The sequence below is a fragment of the Lissotriton helveticus genome, chromosome 4_1, assembly GCF_964261635.1.
Source record: "Lissotriton helveticus chromosome 4_1, aLisHel1.1, whole genome shotgun sequence".
In the NCBI taxonomy this organism is placed as follows: Eukaryota; Metazoa; Chordata; class Amphibia; order Caudata; family Salamandridae; genus Lissotriton; species Lissotriton helveticus.
This window is the reverse complement of record NC_136063.1, coordinates 236,303,507-236,319,313: the sequence shown is the minus strand read 5'-3', so window position 1 is coordinate 236,319,313 and position 15,807 is coordinate 236,303,507. Positions and strand designations below refer to the sequence as shown.

The 15,807-nt window shown below is 45.5% G+C and overlaps 1 protein-coding gene across 1 annotated transcript in view; it reads right to left on the bottom strand.

Annotated features, from left to right (window-relative positions):
• The window catches only part of ZFAT (zinc finger and AT-hook domain containing), a 985,201-nt gene that overhangs the window by 395,635 nt on the left and 573,759 nt on the right, over positions 1-15,807 (bottom strand). The window contains exons 10-11 of the mRNA XM_078686715.1: positions 8,540-8,713; positions 6,062-6,150 (exon numbers count right to left, since the gene is read on the bottom strand). Coding sequence (XP_078542841.1) covers positions 6,062-6,150; positions 8,540-8,713 — 263 coding nt within the window. The remainder of the gene's footprint in view (positions 1-6,061; positions 6,151-8,539; positions 8,714-15,807) is intronic.

The following is a 15,807-nucleotide window of genomic DNA, read 5'->3' as shown; positions in this document are numbered from 1 at the left end:
CTGATAGCCAGAAACTGGTCCTAGGATGCTTGATTCCGGTCCAGGAAAGACATGGCTTGGCAGTTCGGGCTGGACTGTTCCCATGAGGCACAGGGTCAAGGCTGATTTGCATATGGCCATGTCTGAACTGGGGTGGTGTGGAGTGCAAAAAACGATGGATTTAGGCCCAAATCTCTGTACTGGGGTGAATGTATGACATTGTTCTGCATTCTGTCCATCAACTGTTGTTTTGCTTTTGTCACCCCGAGTGGGATGGGTATGCTCAGACGTGAGTCCCATGCTCTCCACACCACTGGAGTAAAGCTATCCTGGCTGAAGACGGCTGATAGCCAGAAACCGGTCCTAGGGTGCTTGATTCCGGTCCAGGAAAGACATGGCTTGGCAGTTCGGGCTGGACTGTTCCCATGAGGCACTGGGTCAAGGCTGATTTGCATATGGCCATGTCTGAACTGGGGTGGTGTGGAGTGCAAAAAAACTATGGATTTAGGCCCAGATCTCTGTACTGGGGTGAATGTATGACATTGTTCTGCATTCTGTCCATCAACTGTTGTTTTGCATGTGGGGCATGGACTGAAGCATGGGCTGAAGCATGGACTGAGGCATGGGCTGAAGCATGGGCTGAAGCATGGGCTGAAGCATGGGCTGAAGGATGGGCTGAAGGATGGAATGAGGCATGAACTGAAGCATGGCTGAAGCATGGCTGAGGCATGGGCTGAAGGATGGGCTGAAGCATGGGCTGAAGCATGGGCTGAAGCATGGGCTGAAGCATGGACTGAGGCATGGACTGAAGCATGGACTGAAGCATGGACTGGACTGAAGCCTTGGCTGAAGCATGGACTGAAGCATGGGCTGAGGCATGGGCTGAAGAATGGACTGAGGCATGGACTGAAGCATGGACTGAAGCATGGACTGAAGCATGGGCTGAAGCATGGACTGAAGCACGAACTGGACTGAAGCCTCGGCTGAAGCATGGACTGAAGCATGGGCTGAAGCATGGGCTGAAGCATGGGCTGAAGCATGGCTTTATGTTTATGGTTTGGAGGTCGATTCCTAGGTTTTAAAGAAACAATATATATGCATATTTTTAATTTAGTGAGGAGTGTGCCCCCCTGCAATGCAATGCATAAAAAAAACTGTCAAGGGTGTGCAGGCCTTCTGACACCTGGAAGACGTGGCAGGCTTCTTGGGCGTGGTCAGGGGCAGGAGGGGAAGAATGTACCTTCAAATGATAATGTATATGTGTTTGTAAAGCCTTTGGGTACGAGAACCCCTCTGAAGGGGAAGGGTGGCTCCGTGAAGGGTAATGTGTATGCGAGCATGACAGGGCACAGATGGTAAGGGAAGCAATCTGCAACAAGGAATAGTTTATAATATATTTAGCACCCCATTGGCACCCTGGGACTCTATTATTCACCCAGGTGCAAAGCACTAATGTAAGCAAATGTGCATGCAGACTGAATGTGCCTCAGGAACATTGTGGCTATGCACTGTATTAATTGTGCATTATTGTAATCAGACGCCACCAGTCATTTTTAGCAAATGTGCAATGATAACCAGCACTATACAGTTTGAGAAGCATCAAATAACTCTCCATTACGTGAGTGTGTGTGTATGCGGGTGGCCCTACCCTTTATGGACTCGTGAAGGCCCACACAAGGGTGGCTGGCTGCAAGCCTCACTCAGGTTCCAGGGAGCTCCTGCACAAATCCAGTTAATGGAGTATGGTCGCACAGACATGCTCTCGGCATGCCAATCTATGTGGTTGGCAAAGTGCCCTTTGGCACACCATCTCCCACAAGAAACAGGGTGCCTACTAGTATGAGTACTAGTACTTCAAGTAGTTTTTACCAGCACCTTGCTATACTTTCCCAGACTGAGTGAAAATGATGGTCATAATTTCGCCAATTTAGAGAAAGCATATTTAATTCTACTTGTTACAGAGTTAGCAAGATCCTTGATTCTGTATTTTATGCCAGCAGCATTTTCACCATTGTTTGAATATCCTTTAATACTTTTTGAATTCTGTTCGAAGTTTGAGCACCCTTCTCAGTAATGGGGGTAGCCTTACGCACTCATGGTTGCTCTGCAGCTCCCAGGAGAACAAGTTGCTTATCTTATGTAACAAGTTATCTGGAAGAAACTTAATCTAGCCTCATATTCCTCGCCTTAGAATATCATCCTGTCGTCAGACTGGATCCAGAAAATCTTAAGCATTAACCCTGCAAGACGGTAGGTGGCATCGGACGGCTCTACATCAGAGCTGTAGGCATCATCCACGGTGAATGGGATGGATGCAGTGCTTGTATAGAGTCACTCCAGCGTGCTGACATCAGTTTCTTTAGTGAATATTTACATGCTAGAAGCACAGAGCCACGACAGAAGACTGACTGACCAGTGTGCAGACTTTAAGGGCCTACAAGGACCATTTGTGTTGGATAAGTCCAGTTCACTGAAAAGGGAGGATGAAAGGGGCAGTAAGGAGTCTGGTGCTAGATAGAGTCTCTACCAGATAAGGCATTACCGAAGGTAAGTAACTTGTTCATCTGATAGAGATGTCTAGTTGAAGATTCTTTAACTTAGGACATATACCAAAGCAATACCTTCTTGGAAGAAGGCCTGTGAACTGGCTCAGATTAAAATGTCCTGGAGGAGCGAATGGACAAACTGCCCATCGTGATGGACCGGACTGTCAAGGAAGTGGAGTATGGTAAACGTGTGCAAATATGCCCTTGTAGCACCCTGGCAGATGTCCAGGACAGGAACTCCATGAGCTAAAGCAGTAGATGCAGCTTTGGCACTGACAGAATCGGCTTGCAAGGCCTTAGAGTGTTGCCTCTTGGCTAAAGCATAGCAGATGTTTTATGCAGAGTACAGTGCACCTGGAAATGGGCCATTTCTACACTCTTTCCCCTTTTTCATTTCATGGAACCCTACAAAGAGCTGATGGTCCACCTGGTGTTCTTTGGTGAAATCAATAGAGAATAACAGTGCCCTTTTATGGTCCAGATAGTGGAATCTCTCTTGCTCCTTGGAGGGATTAAGCAGAGGGAAGAAAGTTGGTAGCGTGATATTTTGGCCAAAGAGGGCACAAATAAAATAGGTTAAAATGAAATTATTATCCTATTGGGACATAACAAAACGTTTGGGTGGAAATGTGCAGAAGAACTTGCATAAAATGTGTCACAAAAGGAGGGCTGAACAGGCAACTGCACAAAAGACAGCAGAGTTGGCCGAAAGATCACCCTTAACAGTGTCAAAACTAAGGTCTTGCCCGGATAAGGACAAAACAAACTACAGCACTTCAAACAGAAGGTCGGTCAACTTTTTTCTCAGTGCACCAGTGACAAAATTGTCTCAACGGCAGGCATATACAGTTTTTGTTGATGGACAACAGGGTACTAAGGTGACCTAAACTATCGCCACTCACTCTCCAAGCATGAAGATGGAGAGTGCACAAGTTCTAGTGCGGAACCCTCTTCTGTTTCTGCAATAGGGGATCCTCCCAAAGTGGCAGACTGATCGGAGGACAGATGCACATGCTCATGAGTTCTGGATACCACACCCTCCTTACCCGATCATAGCCACCAGGATAACTTAGGCCCGCTAAGTTACCTTTTCTCCCCCGAGATTTGAAAAAGATATCGCCAGGAAGGCATTAAGGAGCTCTATAATCCAGTCTAGTCACAATGATTCTACGAGCTAGAGCTGCTTTGGAAACTTGAGTCCTGCCTTTGCGTGTTCTTGGCAGTGGCGAATCTTGAGTCACCTCCGGATGCAGATGCCATTCGCAGTCAGCAAGGCATTGACGGCGGAGTTCATCTGCCCTGCTGCTTAGGGATCCCGCCAGGTGTTGCACAGCCTGTAAAATGTATTGATGCTGCAGCCACTTCCAGAGGCACATTACCTTCAGTCACTGGGTCTACAATCCTACTCCGCCCTGTTTGTTGTAGTACCACATGGCTTGGTGCTGTCTGTGAACACCTAGACCAGCTACCCTTTGACGGAGAGCAGGAAAGATTTCAATGCCAAGTGTATCGCCCTCATCTCCAGAAGATTAATGTGGAGCTGAGTCTCCGCCAGAGACCACTGATTTCCACCTCTCCCAAAAGGCCGCCACAGCCCAGAAATGATGCATCGCTCATAAATGTCAGCTTTGGGAGGGGAAAGGAGAGGGATCTGCCGCTGACCCAATCGCCATTCGTGAACCACCACTGCAGGTCTTTCACTGTCTCCTTCAACAAGGAAGTTAAGGCTTGTACCACCAGGCTCTCAGAGTTGGGGTGCTGGGTGAGGAAAGCTGAGTCCCGAGGAGCAAGGCAGTGGTGACATGCAAGTGTCCTGTGCGTGGGAGTGCCCGTGCAGGGTTTGGTCCAGACCCCAAGCAGGGCATAAGAGATGGCTTCATTGAAGGGCAGAAGGTTTTTTTGTGTGGGATACTTCCGGCAGGAGCACCTCTGTCAAGACATTATTCTTGAATACCACACTGTGTAGCTCTAGGTCAAGGACCTCAGCTGCCCTCCTTACCACCATAGCAAAGGATGCCCCCTCCTCCGTAGCCACACTGGGAGTAGAGCCACCGGCATCCACCAGCTCCTCCTACCTGTTGTCATTAACCAGTCAAAGCAAAAAGTCTTCATAGGAGTCAGGTTAGCTGTAAGGATTTTCAGATCCACCACAGCTGAAATCCCCTCAAGGCCTGTAAAAGAAAGGAGGCACTGACTCCAACCCTGACAGTCATTGGGGTACAGTTGGAGTTGGTGTCAGAGCGGATTAACAGGGCTAAACTGGTGGCAAGGGCTAGTTGTAAGAGGCATAAATCCCCTCACCCTGCTGTCCCCACCTGGGATTTCATTCTAATTTTTTTGCGTATTTTTATTTTTATCTAACATATCTTGTTCATGTTCTATACTGACCTTGGGCGTGACTCACACATTTGAGTACTATCATTTGCTGTATCACTGAACGTAGTCCCCACATCATCCTCTGGAAGCACCCCATTAATCGTATGCTTTACCTCTTATGTTGCAGGCTCTGCAGCCAGTGTTAATGCTTCCCCAGAAAAGTTGATTGCAGCAGCTGATGGTGAAGCGGTCTCCTTGTCTTGCCGCAATCGTTCACCATCATCCACATCTCTCTGCGATTTCTCTGCAGCGGCTGCTGTCGAACTTAGCCCAAGTCACACCCCGTGGGGGGCAACGATACAACACCAGGACTGAAGAGCTGGGGAGCACGATTTTGCACTTCCCCTTTTTTCCCCCAATGTCTCCGTCCGGGTCGAACCCTGCAGTCGGCGCCCAATGGGACGTGGAGGCCGATGCCATGTCTGTTCCTGAGGCCGCGACTTCCACCAAAGAGCTTGCTCCGGTCAGAGGGGGCAGTGGTTGCCTTTCCTCTGCTGCCTGCTGTCTTAGGTCCCATGGTGGCCACCGCAGATGCGGTGGTTGATGATCAGTGCAGCTGGCTGCCTCAAGAAACCTACTGCAGGCAAATAGCAGCTCTCCTTGCCTAAGGGCAAAATCACAGCACTGTGCGCACAACGTTGAATTATGGAAAAATAGAGTGTTGGCGGTTGTAGTGGCTTCAGGCATAATTTTATCAGCATGGCGGGCGGCAGGCATAGAGAAAATCGACCAGCTGGTCGCCATCTTTCCCCTCTCAAGCCGCGGGCAGACACTTCCATCGCAAACACCATCATTTGTTGGAGATCATCTATAAGTGGCTCAGCCATTGCTGGAGCTAATATCTCTGCAGACTGACTCGTACATATTCACTCACACATATCCATCTGTTTAGTTTACAGACTTGTTACACCCCTTCCATATTTCCAATCATAACTTCTTAGGTCTCAATGATTCTTCCCCTGCAATGGTGAAATAGCATCCTACGTATGGAGGAAGACTGTGAACAATCATAAGGCCAGGATAGTAAAGAGCTTCTCCAACGTGCTACCAGGTAATGCTTTGCTGTCTTTTTGATGTCTAAAGCAAAGATTTTTTTTCATTTTTCCAGCCACAGTGGGAACATTCTGAATCTAGCATTCGTGAGGTCAATAGAGACTCACCTTAAAAGGCGCATGTTGTTCCATATGACGTACGAGCTGGGGCTTATGTGCTGCGGTGAAGTCACACACTGTGCATTTAAACTGTTTACCTGCAATGAAATAGAACAATATAACTGATTTTCATGGCCATATTACCTACCAAATCGGTATTTAAGCAGCAATGCAGCAAGGCGCCAATTATGTAAGCAGCAGTTCGTCAGGAAGTGCCATCTATGGGCGTTGATTTACCAAATTACCAGCGTTCGTGGAACAGCCAGCTTTCACAATCTGACCCCCATGACATCACATGCTTGGCTTGATCCACCCCTTGGTTTTGCTCTGTTTGCCTTAAGTTGGCAGGGTATGCCCAGACGTGGGTCCCTTGCTCACTTTGCCACTGGATTAAAGCTAGCCTAGCTGATGACGGCTGATTAGCCAGAAACCGGTCCCAGGATGCTTGTGTCCGGTCCAGGGAAGATATGGCTTGGCAGTTCGGGCTGGACTGTTCCCATGAGGCACAGGGTCAGACTGATTTGCATATGGCCATGTCTGAACTGGGGTGGCGGAGTGAGCTAAAGAATGATGATGGATTAAACCCAGATCAGTAGTGAGTGCTTGCAATGTTCAACACTCTGTCCATAATCCCCTTTGGTTTTGCTTTGATACACCCAACAGCCAACTATGATCTGACCAAGGGCAAGAGGAATTGCTAAGAGTGGAAACTACTCAGATCCCTGTTTACCTTCTGTTGTGTTGCACCCTTTATGACCCCCGAAACCATGGGTAGCGGTTTTGGTCAGACATTTGCTACAAGTATAGATAAAGTTCTACATAAGCAAAAAACCGACTTTGAAATCCAGGGATTTATGAATAAAGTTTCTATTTAATTTTATTACTCTTACATTTTTTAGGGTTAAGTATGCCAAAATCCAAAGACTGCCATGGTGCACAACAGCATATACGCCTTTACAATACAAGATGGGCTTTGGGGCCATTGGGCACTATCTCCATGACTTGGCTCTACTGCAAACAAAACAACGCAAACCCATTGGTGCCATATTTGCTGTTGGTGTAATACACGAAGGAACAAACAGCATTTGTACAAATGCAAAACACGACTCAAATTTATTTCTTACTATTTTTGGTGTTTGCAGTATATAAAGTAGATTTTCTCCACTGTTAAATGTGCAATACAGATCTGTGTTTGAAGCAAAACCCTTTTTTAGTAAGAGCAGTAAATAATCAGTTCGCTCTATTTGTATTTATGAAGGGAACATTCAATGGTTAATTTGGTTTTGCAAAAATCTCTGACGCAATGTATGTGATTTATAAACATTACATTTGTATTGATTAGTCTACAAGTTCAATTCTCGGGTTGACGTTGGGCAAACACTTGCAGCAATTTGGCCTACACCAAACCTTGCTTCCTGAATGCCATACGCCAAAAGCAACACAGTTGGTGAAAACAAATCACACTTTTATGCACCATTGCAAAGCTTCGCTGACCTGGCCCTGAACACCAGATCCAGTTCACCCCTAAGTTAAGTGCTGTAGGTCCCTATGAATGTTTATCCCTCCAAGGATGCACCATCCAAAGCTGGGGCTAATAACGCTAGTGCCGTGGACTATACCTGGAATATGAAATGCCTACAAGTGGAGGCCAGGTGAACCTCAAAATTACAGAGATTTAGGAGTCTGTGTATGAAAAATTAGTTTCTATTTCACTTCCTCGATCTATTAGGAAATGTCCACGGTTCTTTCATATCTAGACTATTAATATCTGTTTGAACTAGACTTTGCTTCTATTGGAAACAAAGCTTGTCTATGTTTCTGCACCTTGACAAGTAAATGTAAATCGGCTGCAGTTGTAGATAATCCACCATCTACAGTATTGGTGGCAGATTTTAACAAATTCAGGGGTTTGGATGACAGAGGAAGTTGTTGAAGTGTCGGCACAGGTGCAAGGACATCTCAGATGCTTTAAAAATTCAGCATGGCATTTTTAGCTGAATATGGCTAGATGTAGGCATTTAAAGACGTGCCAAAACAGTATCAATATCCTCCAGTAGAGGCATCTGGGAGAAGGCAAATATTTACATCATGACTTAAATACAACTGTGAAAGGATGAGTTCTTTTTTCCCATGAAAATATTCGTTTTAAAAAGTTGTTAAAATTCCAGAAGCCCTATAATGTACATATAATTCAAAAGTCAACATTTTTCCTTTCCTTCCTGCATAATACGTTTTTTCCTGCTGCATAAAGGACTCAACCCGATGCATAATTTGGCACTTATGATGCATAATTCCAGTGGCGCGCTTACATTTTCAAACCTACGATTTTCCAACTGCACTCATAATTAGAGTTACCATACACTAGTCGTCCCAAATCCTATCTGGGGATCGCCCCACATTTTAGGGTCGCGGGGAGAGCATTTGACATGAATGGCTTCTGTTGGGGCATTCCTGCATTGCCGGGCACCGTACAGAGCAGGGACTTACCACCCACCACGTGAAGCAGCTTGTGGCTCTTGAGGGACCCCTTGGACTTGAACTTCTTGCCGCACATGTCGCACAGGTGCGTCTTCTCGCTGCAGTGCCGGTTCATGTGCGCTTTCAGGTTGCTCTTGCTGCGTGTTGCATAGTCACACATGGAACACTTGAAAGGCTTCAGGCCTACAAAAAGTATATGATATCAAGCAGATGAAATGTTATGCCACACGGTTGAGAACAGAGTCCCAGTAATCTGAACAGTGGGGGATATACACGGCAGAAATCTTATTTGGGACCAACATTACTTCAGAGACGTCACTACTTGGATGGAACTCATAACAAGCATTAAAAATGCAATAGGTCTCTCTTTTTTTTTAAGTTAGAGCTATTCACATTGTAAATGGCAATGTTTTTTTACCTACCAAGGGAGGAGGGAGGGAGCAGCGGGGGACTAACTGCCAAAATGCTCTCTTAGAGAGTGATTGGCCAAACGTAAACCAAACAAGCAGAGCCTTTAAAAACAAAAAACAGAGTTGCACTATACACATGAATAAAAACATTATCACGAATGATGACAGTTTGCAGCGTACATTACATGCCATTCTTAAGAGAGATGAAAAAAAGTTAGAAATTGAAAAATGAACGGCTACTGAAGCTGGTTGTCAGTACGACCAGGAAAGGATGACAGAGTGAATATGAGGAGACTGGATTGATTTGCCACAAAATAGCACCTGCGAAGCTGTCAGTGGCAGGGATCGTGTAGTACATTACTTCTCTACTGTTCTCCAGTGAATAGCTCTGTAGAATGTACCATGACATCATGGAATGCCTGAGTGTCTCTGTGCTTTCAGTGTCAGTTGGTCAACACAGGGTGAGCTGCTAGGAGCCTGCTCCTGGTGGGGCTACATCTGTACCTTCTATCTTCTCCTATTCACCTATCCTAGAAGCAAGCTACAATAAAGGATTATCTACTTATACAACTGGACTGTGTATCTTCCTTTACAACAATTAGGCAACGCATGGAAGTAAGGTGTAAGGATTACTAAGGAACCAAGGAACCAAAAGACAAGGAACCAAGGACATTAAGGACTTTCAAAGAGTCAATTGAAACTCAAAGGTAACGCTCTGGCCGGCCCCACCAGTGTCCTGTACCATCTGGACAGCCTACAGCCTGGGCGTTTGTCACTGGTGAGCCGGCTGTCACCCTGCTATTGTCTGGAAGACTCCTACAGTGAACAAGTCTCATCAGCAACACTGATCAAGTCTCTCCGGGAACACTCTTCCCACAAACGCCAAAAGATTTCTGTCCTGCTGTGTTTTCTGTTTTAGCGGTACAAAAGGGGGTGGTGATGGACAGAGCATCAGAACCAATCAAACACTCACACCCAGTCAAAAGATCTGGGTTTGATCCATCACCGTTCTTTAGCCCACTCTGCCTCCCCAGTTCAGACATGGCTATATGCAAATCAGTCTGACCCTGTGCCTCATGGGAACAGTCCAGCCCGAACTGCCAAGCCAATGCTTCCCTGGACCGGAAACAAGCTTCCGAGGACCGGTTTCTGGCATTCCAGCCGTCTTCAGCCCGGCTTGCTTGAATCCAGTGGCAAAGTGAGCAAGGGACTCACGTCTGAGCATACCCTGCCACACTTGTAGCGGCCAAAGCGGTACAAAAGGTGGTGGTGATGGACGGAGCATCTGAACCAATCAAACACTCACACCCAGTCAAAAGATCTGGGTTTGATCCGTCACCGTTCTTTAGCCCACTCTGCCACCCCAGTTCAGACATGGCTATATGCAAATCAGTCTGACCCTGTGCCTCATGGGAACAGTTCAGCCTGAACTGCCAAGCCATGCCTTCCCTGGACGGGAAACAAGCTTCCGAGGACCGGTTTCTGGCATTCCAGCTGTCTTCAGCCCGGCTTGCTTGAATCCAGTGGCAAAGTGAGCAAGGGACTCACGTCTGAGCATACCCTGCCACACTTATGGCGGCCAAAGCGGTACGAAAGGGGTGGTGATGGACGGAGCATCAGAACCAATCAAACACTCACACCCAGTCAAAAGATCTGGGTTTGATCCATCACCGTTCTTTAGCCCACTCTGCCACCCCAGTTCAGACATGGCTATATGCAAATCAGTCTGACCCTGTGCCTCATGGGAACAGTCCAGCCCGAACTGCCAAGCCATGCCTTCCCTGGACCGGAAACAAGCTTCCGAGGACCGGTTTCTGGCATTCCAGCCGCCTTCAGCCCGGCTTGCTTGAATCCAGTGGCAAAGTAAGCAAGGGACTCACGTCTGAGCATACCCTGCCACACTTATGGCGGCCAAAGCGGTACAAAAGGGGGTGGTGATGGACGGAGCATCAGAACCAATCAAACACTCACACCCAGTCACCCTGTGGTGTACCCTATTTAGGGGAGGTTGTCGTTTTTTTGTTTTCCAGGGTGAGTACCCTGTGGTGTACCCTATTTAGGGGAGGTTGTAGTTGTGTTTTCGAGGGTGAACACCCTGTGGTGTACCCTATTTAGGGGAGGTTCTGTTATTTTCCAGGATTAAGTACCCTGCGTTCCCTATTTTGGTGGAGGTTGTTTGGTCAGTTCCTAGGGTCATTACCCATGGGGCATCTTTTCATGTTGACACTATGCTCCGATCGAAGTCCACCTACTTGGAACTCGTGGCCAAGGGTTTCATGTTGGTAGGAGTTTGAGTGAGTAGCTTTTCTCTAGTGTTTAGACTTCTTCTGTTAATCTTAATGGACCTTTATCCTACTTTTCAGTGTCAACATGCCTTCTAACCTGAGGAACTTTTGGTTTCTTTCCAGAGCGTTTTTCTCTGGTGTATTTCTGTTGTGGAGGTTACACTCTTCTGGTTATCTAGAGTGAATCTTACCCTGTTGTACCTTTTATTGGGGATGTTATTTTTCTCCCAAGGGTCACACTCACCTTTGTTTACCAGGATGCCTACCCTGTGGTGTACCTGTGTATGGGGAGGTTGTGGGGTTGACCACCCTTCTTTGTTGCATTGTTTTTTTTAAAATCTAAGCCGTGCTTGGTTTTTCCCTACGAGAGAGGGATGGGGTGTGTAGTAGTAATGTTATTTGCAATTTTAAGGTATTCAGTTATGTCTGCATCTTATTGCATTTCTGCTCAGGCTAGTGGCATTTCTGATTCCTCATGTGATACACCATTAGATATGTGCATCTCATTGTTGTACTTCCACATTATATTTGAGGTATCTTACTTACCTGTCTCTTTATTTCAGCTGTCGTTCCCTAAGGAAGGAGGATGTGTAGTAAATTACTTATCTACTGTTCTCCACTGAATAGCTCTGTAGAATGTACCATGACATCATGGAATGCCTGAGTGTCTCTCTATGTTTACAGTGTCAGTTGGTCAACACAGGGTGAGCTGCTAGGAGCCTGCTCCTGGTGGGGTTCAATCTGTACCTTCTATCTTCTCCTATTCACCTATCCTGGAAGCAAGCTACAATAAAGGATTATCTACTTATACAACTGGACTGTGTATCTTCCTTTACAACAGATCGCACTGATTTAATGTACTAAAACCACTTCCCCACTGACTTTGCGGCACTGAAGTTCAAAGCCAATGTAAACACAGACTCTATTACATCTCTGAGTTGCAGTCTAAGGCACGAAAGGACCGCTGTCCAAAGAAAACACACCCTACTCTGCTTACTGCAAGACTCCAAAGGATCCAAAAGAAACAAGAAGAAACAAGGCACACGGATGTGGATGGTTTGGCCCCAGGGGCACCGAAAAGTGCACAAAAAACATGGGAGCCCATAAGAAGGTCCCTGCTTGTCCCCCGGTGAAACGGAGGAGTGCACGCTCATTGTTTGTCTGCTTATATCAGTCTAAACTTGTATTTATAGGAAGATACTGATTGAGGGAGTTGGAAAAGTACTATATATCATGCATCGCTGCAAGGTTTGAGATTGCTATGTATGGCATTTTCATACCTTTAGTGTAATTATAAGTGACATTTCAAATCAAGCAATGAAGTTGAAGGAAACATATAAATAAATATCAGAAATTACACATATTTGAGCAATGTGACTGCGCAAGGAAAGGCACATTTTCATAGCATAGCAAGTCAGTGTAACAGTAGGAGATCATGACTTACACCATAGCTGCCACGTTTTCAGATTGGTAATATATGACATTTCTATTGTTTCAATGGACTTATGATGAATGAAACTGAGAGTGGCATTGAAAAAGCTAAAATACAAGAAACCTCAAAATATTGAGCAGTGAGAAGGCTTAAAAATTACTTGAAACGAATGCAAAACTCCTGAAAAACTCTTTCTAAGATGACCATTATATAAAACAGTTGAGACACCGTTGTTCATCTCAATTAAGACAGTAAGGAACTATGTTGCATCAGCCAGTATAGACTTGCTGTGAAAACCGCACAACAGCGCTGAAGAAGGAGTGTTTCGCATATGTCACACTCCGTCCATTTAAGCTTTCTGTCGGAATTATTTTCTATCAGAAAAAATAATCAGTTTAACCCAACACACCCACCTAGCCCTACAGGCCCACAGACACAAATATTTATCCAATATATAGGCTTTCCTGTTTTCAGTTTCTATTTTTGGTAAATTCTGGTGGGGTTTTTTCCCTGTTTTCAATATCTTAAAAAGCAGTTGTTATCAGTGGTTACACATTTTCGCGCCACTGAAAACAACTGAAAAAGTGTTTTTCCTGTGTTTATGGAACGTTTTGCTTTTATTATTGCCACTGAAAGAACATGGTATATAGACAGTGTACTTATAGTGTATATGAGGTCCAAATAGATGGACTCAGCATTCTTAGCCCATTGGGCTGAGAACCATCAGCTAAGTGACACAGTTGGGATGACTCTTTCTTTGATGCCACATAAAGCACGAAATGATAAATATTTGCGTTTTAGTTCCTGTGCATTAGAAACCAGTGCACCAGAATGGAATAAAAAGTCAATAGCATCCCTCATTAACTCTTAAGATTGTAAAGATGCTTTCAGCATACCATCTAACAAGTGGCAAGGATCTACTACAGGGAATCACTTCAGCTCGGGTATCAATTTTGACAGGTCATGACACAACTTTTTTTTATATATATATACGTAGCTGAATCCCTGCAAATACAAACAATATCACTCCAATCTTTGTTGAACTTGGAAAGAACCTTTTTTGCAGAGCATTACAAGTGACACTGCGTTCCATGTTTTCCAAAGGTCTGGTGTCATGTTTTCACCACTATCCCAGATGCTTGGTGATATATATACTTGTCACTATACCTTGCATTGAATGTTTAAAGCCTGAGGTGTTGGCAATTCACCTACTATCAATACTGACCCACTAGAAACTATCGTCTGATGTATTAAGGGTTTTTACCCATTCTCTGTGGGTAAATGTGATGACACATATTAGGAAAGATTTGTATGAAACCAGCCACTTTACCTAATCGGTGAAAGAATCAAATGCAGCCAAAATATCAAATATGAGTTTGATATTTCCTGATTCTCTATAGTTTATAAAATAATTAAACTAGACCTAAAACATGAAACTAAACCCTGCATCTTTAGAGCAAAGACCACAAAACTGAAAGAGTAAAAGGAACAAGAAACAATATTTTAGTGGCATCCCTAAAGAACAAAACTCAAGCAGAATAATGTTAGCCAGTCTTTCTTACTGCAACTTGTATAACAAAGTTACATTGTATTGACTCCCTTCAGGAAGAAAAAAAATGACTCTTTCACTCTCGTTTTCCTTTCTTTGAATGGCATTTAGTTTGTGGTTGTCCATGTGTTTTTTCAGTGTTTATATGTTTTCACCGGTAAGGGCTATTTTTCTTTCAGTGGGGTTTTATCAGTTATTATAGGTTTAAACCTAAAACCCCACAGCCCACCCATATACTGACCTGTTGTCTCGAGACCAGGTGGCACTGGTGGCAGAATAGCAACTGAAAGGAAACCTGCAATATCTGTGTCTCAGGGGTCAAATCATCATGGTCTCAGCTTCTGCTGTACCCAGTGCGTGCTAACAATACCACGTGACACGAGGGCAATAGTTTCAACTTCAATGAAGCTCCGAGCTGGCCCGCCCGTCCAGTGCCAAATTATCTACTGACTCACTCACGGACTGGACACTACCCCTACAGCCTTCACTGCTGTGCAGTTCTGGGGTCAGGAGGTGTGAGCTGCAGCTCTCACTTCTTCAGCATGTTCCTACTGCTGCACAAACTCTTTCTGCACAAGGGTCAGTACACAGAATTACTGCACACACTGTAACCGCTTCTGATGCGCTGTATCATCTCACTGCACAGGAGTGACCCGTGCAGTGCAATTAAATATAGCACGTCTATCTAATGCGATTTCGTAGTGCACATGCACTTTGCAGCTACATGCTCTCTAATTGCACCGCGCACCGGGGCAAAGTTACTGCATGCACTTGACTCCTGCTGCACACAAAGCCTAGGGCTCTTGGTGCAATGCACTGATCCTGTAGGCTGGTGCCCCCGCCTCGCAGGAGACGGGGCTGCCCATCTTAGCGTCAGCAGCCAAGGGGTGAGTTAGCAGGCCCTGGCCAGCAGGACATTAAAATTAATAAACCCCACTTCCATTAAAAGAAGTGAAAAGAAGCCCAAGACAAGCATACAGCGATGTTAATAAAGGCACATAGTGAGAACTGTTTGATTCTTTCATAGGTGGGAGGTGTGTACTTTAGAGGCAATGCAAAAAAAAAATATAAAGGCACCGTAAATAAATAATTAAAGGCATACGATGAGCCTGCTCCATGCAGTTTCGGAGGTGAGAAGAGTGTGCTTTACAGAAAAGCTTGTTGCCTGAAGTGAAAATATATTGTGCTGCTCCGGTAGTGTTAAGCATTGCTCTATAGGGGCTTGTCCTGTGATTGTGCTTTTTTCCTGTGGGGAGTAAGTTGTGCCATGACTGGATAGCAAGTATTTTAAGTTGAACGGGCGTACTTGTGGCAGCCTTTGATGATGGTAAGAGGGCCGGGTGGAAAGCTTTCATTGGAGGTTTGGGGGATTGGGGTCAATGCAAGCTGCGCCGGTGGGAGAAGGAGAAGCGGAACACATGGGTCTGTGTAGGGAATCCACGAGACGGAATGCCGCGCGGATGGGAGGGGGAGAAGCGGAACACATGGGTCTGTGTAGGAATCCACCAGACGGAATGGCCACCTCAAGTTTAATTTTGTGTTTGTGTCTGCTTTCGACGTGGTGCTGCAGCACCCATATACCTCCAGCGTTCACGCCGTGA